This window comes from Nerophis ophidion, linkage group LG11, assembly GCF_033978795.1.
Source record: "Nerophis ophidion isolate RoL-2023_Sa linkage group LG11, RoL_Noph_v1.0, whole genome shotgun sequence".
NCBI classification, from domain to species: domain Eukaryota; kingdom Metazoa; phylum Chordata; class Actinopteri; order Syngnathiformes; family Syngnathidae; genus Nerophis; species Nerophis ophidion.
The window spans coordinates 1,650,327-1,657,125 of NC_084621.1; the positions used below are offsets into that span (position 1 = coordinate 1,650,327).

At 38.4% G+C, this 6,799-nt stretch overlaps 2 protein-coding genes across 6 annotated transcripts in view; both read right to left on the reverse strand.

Moving 5' to 3' along the window:
• The window catches only part of vars1 (valyl-tRNA synthetase 1), a 223,102-nt gene that overhangs the window by 70,364 nt on the left and 145,939 nt on the right, over window positions 1–6,799 (reverse strand). The gene's annotated exons all lie outside the window — the stretch shown is intronic.
• The window catches only part of LOC133561506 (INO80 complex subunit E-like), a 40,718-nt gene that overhangs the window by 14,446 nt on the left and 19,473 nt on the right, over window positions 1–6,799 (reverse strand). For 2 of the 5 annotated variants that reach the window (XM_061914814.1, XM_061914816.1), the window contains exons 1-7: window positions 4,598–4,680; window positions 4,231–4,313; window positions 2,563–2,633; window positions 2,444–2,496; window positions 2,272–2,353; window positions 1,572–1,665; window positions 1,267–1,365 (exon numbers count right to left, since the gene is read on the reverse strand). In XM_061914814.1, the coding sequence (XP_061770798.1) occupies window positions 1,267–1,365; window positions 1,572–1,665; window positions 2,272–2,353; window positions 2,444–2,496; window positions 2,563–2,633; window positions 4,231–4,313; window positions 4,598–4,625 (510 nt within the window). In that variant the 5' untranslated portion in view covers window positions 4,626–4,680. Of the gene's footprint in view, window positions 1–1,266; window positions 1,366–1,571; window positions 1,666–2,271; window positions 2,354–2,443; window positions 2,497–2,562; window positions 2,634–4,230; window positions 4,314–4,452; window positions 4,519–4,597; window positions 4,683–6,799 lie in introns of those variants that run through there. The other 3 variants (XM_061914818.1, XM_061914817.1, XM_061914819.1) reach the window with 3 other exon arrangements.

A 6,799-nucleotide genomic window follows, 5' to 3' on the forward strand; every position in this document is an offset into this window, starting at 1 on the left:
GGAAACATACGCAAGTGTTTTCTAATCTTGGCAGACTTTGTAATAGTAATAATATTCCTGAACGAACGAGGATTCACAACCTTACTTTTTAACATCAATATATGGAAGATGAACTGCTGGTTACAGAAGCAAGCACAGAGGAAAAGTAAAACGTTGGAGCAGACATAAGCCTATAGAGTGAGGTCTACGTGACTTTGACGCTGTAAATGTGGAACTTGGAGTTAAAGTATTTTGACATAAATGGAGTGCTTACCAAAAATAAAATGGAAAAAAACTTCCCCCTGCCAGCTGGACCAAACACACAATTGTCCACTGAGTGAATCACTTTAATATTGTTTATTGATAAACACAGCATGTAATGTGTTTCATTACAACTACAGTGTGTACGCTGTCGAGCTAGCTGTGAATGAACATAACTTGAAATGTGGGCTAATCAATGCTTTATAAATACTATAATATAATTGTTCATGTTTCTCAGTCAGTACAGTTTGCTGTCGTATCGCATTGTGTTGTGCATTACAAACTCACATGCAATTCAGGTGTTGACGTAGAAGCTAGCTTATCTCTTGTCGGAGCTAGCTTATGGCTAAAACCTAAGCCTGTCGATGTGTTACTCCGCTGGAAAAATAGTTCCTCCGTGTTCGCTCCTACAATAACAATGCCGCTACAGTTTGGTGATTATACAGGTTACCGAATGAAAATTAGGTATTATTGGCAATTTTGGGATGCATTTGTAAGTGATTTACAGGTAGAATTGATTGGTCTCATTAGCAGCATTGCCAGCCACCTAGAACAAGCTAATTTTTACATGTTGGACTGCAAAAAGAAACAACTTTTGTCTTCTTGTGTCTCGTAATGACAGAATGATAGGCAAAATTCCCCCCAAAAGTGCAGTGCCCCTCTAAAGAGTATATTTTACGTGCATTTTATGATAGAGAGATTATTAACAACAGCAGAGTGCTCCTATCACATAGAGTGGATCTTTGACTAGCTTTTTTTCTGTAGGTCCTTGAAAACAGCAGAGCACTGCTGCCATATAGTGGATCTCTGTGTCTGAAATGTTTGTGCTTTATTGTTGACCATCTTGGTGATGTCCCAGCCTTGCAAAGAGAAGCATTCTGAAAATGTATATATATATATATATATATATATATATATATATATATAAAAACTTATAGGATAGCTCCGGTACACTGTATATTAGTATTATAGCGGAATGTTTATCCATAGTACTGTATCGTGTTTCCCTCCTTTTGTCTCTCTCACCTTCCCGGTGGTGTCTTTCTTGCTTTTGGGCACTTTTGTTTTCCTCTCTTTCTTCACTCGTTCGGACTGTGGCGCCAAATACTCTGGTGGGAAGGGCATCTGCCACCAGTTTAAGCCCCCCAGTATGAGCACACAGACACAAATGGAAGTAGATCACATGAAATGTACAAAAAACAAAAAAGGGACACAAAAATGAGTAATGAAACAAATGATATTGAATAAAAAAATGATTCAACTTATAATAATGACAAATAATAAAAAATGAGGAAGCGATGACTGGATAAGACAGAGGAGTGCACACTTACGGCGTTGAGGTAAGGTCCACCTGCACGGGACAGCAGGGAGAGATGAGGCGAGGAGGATGACGATGGTAGACTCATGCCTGGGTTATTTCTTCGCCTAAAATAAAAAACAAAAACATCCACACAAAAGCTCCATTCAGCAAACATCAACGGATTAACTATTGTGTTTTCTTTTTAGAGGGTTTAACTTAGTATTATATTTATACACAAAAGAGGCCAAAGGTTTGGGCAAACCTTCTCATTTCAAGGTGTTTTCTTTATTTTCATGACTGTTTACAATGTAGATTGTCACTCAAGGCATCAAAACTATGACACCTGTGAAGTGAAAACCATTCAGGTGACTACCACGTGAAGCTCATCGAGAGATGGCTAAGACTGTGCAAAGCAGTAATCAGAGCAAATGGTGGCTATTTTTGAATAAACTAGAATATAAAATATGTTTTTAAGTTATTTCACCTTAGTGAAGTACATAACTCCACTTGTGTTCATTCATAGTTTTGAGGCCTTCAGTGACCAATCTACAATGTAAAATAGTCATAAAAATAAAGAAAATGCATTGAATGAGAAGGTGTGTACAAACTGTTGGCCTGTACTGTATGTATATTTACTTTTGTTTTAAGGCAACAGTTTTACCCTGGAACGCATTGCAGGAGGTCAGTCAACAAGTGTCCCGAAACAAAAATGGTGCTATTTTCTGACTTACTTCTTTACTCCTTCTCGCTCTCTTTCCCTCTCCCGGAGCACTTCTCCCTCGCTGTTTTCCGAAGAAACAGTTGCATCTGAATCTAAATAAGATTTAAACTATCATCAAAACATGTACAGACTACTCAACCACTTGCTGGTTGTCATAACAACTTGCTGGGTGTCATGACTACCTGAGGAGTCTTCTTCGATCCTCTCATAGTGAAGCAGCCGGTCCAGAAGAAAGCTGACATACACCAAAACAAATGTGTTATTTTAAATAAAGACGAACAAACATTTTCCATTCTGATACCTTTTGTCTCTCGAGACTTTGAGGAGTTTTCTTTGTGCCCTCCTCAGTTCCTCTTGGAAGCATTCGTGTTCCTATAAAGATAACAACTTTATAGTCCTGCTCTGTGGCAAAAACACCCTTAGGAACAAACCCCGTTTCCATATGAGTTGGGAAATTGTGTTAGATGTAAATATAAACGGAATACAATGATTTGCGAATCCTTTTCAAGCCATATTCAGTTGAATATGCTACAAAGACAACATATTTGATGTTCAAACTGATAAACTTTTTTTTTTTTTGCAAATAATCATTAACTTTAGAATTTGATGCCAGCAACACATGATAAAGAAGTTGGGAAAGGTGGCAATAAATACTGATAAAGTTGAGGAATGCTCATCAAACATATGGAACATACAACAGGTGTGCAGGCTAATTGGGAACAGGTGGGTGCCATGATTGGGTATAAAAGCAGCTTCCATGAAAGGCTAAGTAATTCACAAACAAGGATGGGGTGAGGGTCACCACTTTGTAAGCAAATTGTCGAACAGTTTTAGAACAACATTTCTCAACGAGCTATTGCAAGGAATTTAGGGATTTTACCATCTATGGTCCGTAAAATCATCAAAAAGTTCAGAGAATCTGGAGCAATCACTGCACGTAAGCGATGATATTACGGACTTTTGATCCCTCAGGCGGTACTGCATCAAAAACCGACATCAGTGTGTAAAGGATATCACCACATGGGCTCAGGAACACTTCATAAAACTACTGTCAGTAACTAGTTGGTCGCTACATCTGTAAGTGCAAGTTAAAACTCTACTATGCAAAGCCAAACCCATTTATCAACAATGTCCTGAAACGCCGCCGGCTTGGCTGGGCCCGAGCTCATCTAAGATGGACTGATGCAAAGTAGAAAGGTGTTCTGTGGTCTGACGAGTCCACATTTCAAATTATATTAGGAAACAGAGGAAGTGGTGTCCTCCAGATCAAAGAGGAAAATAACCATTCGGATTGTTATAGGCGCAAAGTTTAAAAGCCAGCATCTGTGATGGTATGGGGGTGTATTAGTGGCCAGGGCGTGGGTAACTTACACATCTGTGAAGGCACCATTAATGCTGAAAGGTCCATACAGGTTTTGGAGCAACATATGTTGTCATCCAAGCAACGTTATCATGGATACCCCTGCTTATTTCAGCAAGACAAGTGTTAAAACAGAGTGCGGGTACTTTCCTGGCCCGCCTGCAATGCAGGCCTGTCTCCCATGGAAAATGTGTGGCGCATTATGCAGCATAAAATATGACAGCGGAGACCCCGGACTGTTGAACGACTGAAGCTATACATAAAACAAGAATGGGAAAGAATTCCACTTTCAAAGCTTCAACAATTAGTTTCCTCAGTTCCCAAACGTTTATTGAGTGTTGTTAAAGGAAAAGGTGATGTAACACAGTGGTGTACATGCCCTTTCCCAACTACTTGTTGCAGCCATGAAATTCTAAGTTAATTATTATTTGCACAAAAAAAATAAAGTTTATGCGTTTGAACATCAAATATCTTGTATTTGTGGTGCATTCAATTGAATATGGGTTGAAAAGGATTTGCAAATCATTGTATTCTGTTTATATTTACATCTAACACAATTTCCCAACTCATATAGGAACGGGGTTTGTAGATCGTACTTTTCTTACGTACATAAACCAGGAATTTCAACTTCCGTTTGAGATTTCTGTACTTCCGCTTGTAATCGACTTCCACGTCCGATTGACCGTTCATTTCTGAAACACAATACAGGACTAAGCAGCGAAATCTTCTAAACACTAAACACTTTAAATTGAATTAGTATATTAGTTTGCATTATATAGACACTACGTTGTTAAATAACATTACGTACTGAGAAATACATGGTAAACAAACCAGGCTAATCCTTAAGCTAGCTAAGCAAGTTAGCTTTCCTCGCTAGCTCCCGCAAAGTTTCTTGGTGTTCGTTTCTAAAACAACACGATCGTGACAACAACCACGACAGAAAATACTACAGAAGGCTTAAAACCCGTAAGGATACCTCTTCCTTGAGTCTGTCTCAGCGACATGTTGTTTTGGTTACGCCGGGATGCGTCATTACGTCACTGGACGTCATGTATGCGTGGAGAGCGGCGCTTCATTTTTATGTGCGCATGCGCATTCGAATAAAATACGTGACATGTTTTTATTTACAAGAAATAATTAATTTATCATGTCTATTTTTTGCCTGATCATTTTGTTGCGTTTTCAGCTCAGTTCGTCGTGATATTACGTGGGTGTTATTCATAAGCAGCGTTTAGTTACGTAACTTTTTGAACAATTGAACACACAGACAGTACATTTTGAAAAATATACAGAAAAATGTAGGCACTTCCGATATATTATGATATTTCAAATTATGACGGGGTTGAGCAATCAACGTCTTTATATAAACAAAAATGTTAAATAATGTACATATATATACACATATATATGTAGGTGTGGGAAAAATCACAAGACTACTTCATCTCTACAGAACTGTTTCATGAGGGGTTCCCTCAATCATCAGGAGGAACCCCTCATGAAACAGTTCTGTAGAGATGAAGTAGTCTTGTGATTTTTCCCACACATACATATTGTGCTCTACCACGGTATCGAGCACTATTCTCTGGATGATCCAATCAAAACATATATATATATATATATATATATATATATATATATATATATATATATATATATATATATATACATATATATATATATATATATATATATATATATATACATACATAAATTTATAAATATATATATAAATATTTATATATATATTATTCAAAAAAACTTAAATTCCTCCAACAAAGATAATAGTTTAAGAGTTTTTCTACTTTCACCATCTTCCAAAATTGTATCATTAAACTAATGTGAGAATTTCATACTATTTTAAATTTAACATGTCAACGGCATGCTATTTTCAGTAATGCATAGCCTCCAGCACCCCCCGCGACCACAAAAAAGGGACAATCGGTAGTAAATGGATGAATGGATGGATTAAGTAATGTAAATTATCCATCCAAAGGCATCCTCATGACAGTTGCTCAGGAAACCAGAAGTCACATCACAATAAAAGCCCTGAGTACGCGCCAAACCATGAACAATGTCACAACAGCATACACTGCCGTAGATCAACGTTAGAACAACATAAGAATGAGATGAGAATGTATGATAGGTTGATATATTTTACCTAGTCAGTGGCCTACTGGTTAGACTGTCCGCCCTGAGATCAGTGCTGAACTCCTAAATATTTGCACCTGGCTTGCTGACAACAAGCTATCCATACACTTAGGTCAAACGGAATCCATCCTATGTGGGTCCCATATCAACCTTAAGAAAGTCAGTGACTTCACTATAAAAGTGGGTGACATTGTTATCACCAGGAAAGATGAGGTCACCTACCTAGGTTCCATTCTAGAGGCTAATCTTTCCTGTGATAAAATGGCAACCAAGGTAATCAAAAAGGTCAACCAAAGAAAGAGATTATTCGACAGAATCTCCTCTCTGGTCAACAAAAGCACCTTGAAGATTCTAGCAGGAACTCTCATTCAACCCTTCTTCGATTACGCTTGCACCTCATGGTCCCCCAGCACCTCCAAAACCCTCAGATCTAGACTCCAAACATCCCAGGACAAGCTAGTCAGGTTACTTCTAGACCTCCACCCCAGATCACACTTCACTCCAACCCACTTCTCCAAAGTGGGCTGGCTCAGAGTGGAGGACAGAGTCAAACAACTTGCACTGAGCCTGGTCTATAAAATCTGCTACACCTCCCTGATACCGAAGTACATGTCAAACTACTTCCTTGACCGCCTTAACCACAACACCAGGGGGAGCTCCACAAACCACGTTAAACCCAGATTCCGATCTAACAAAGGTCTTAACTCATTCTCTTTCTATGCCACATCAATGTGGAATGCACTCCCAACAGGTATACAAGTAAGTGCATTTCTATCCTCCTTCAAAACCACTCTAAAACAACACCTCCAGGCAACTTCAACACTTTACTAATACCCTCCTCCATTCACATCCCATCTCCCCGGATTATAAACAACTCAAATGTATTTCTAATGTATTTACTTGTTCTTATGCTATGTGAACTCACTATGTTCTCTGCTGGCTGTACATATCCTACTAAGTCACACCTACACTGTTTCAATGTCCATTTCTCTGTTGATGCAATTGTTGATGACTGAAGTACTGATATCAA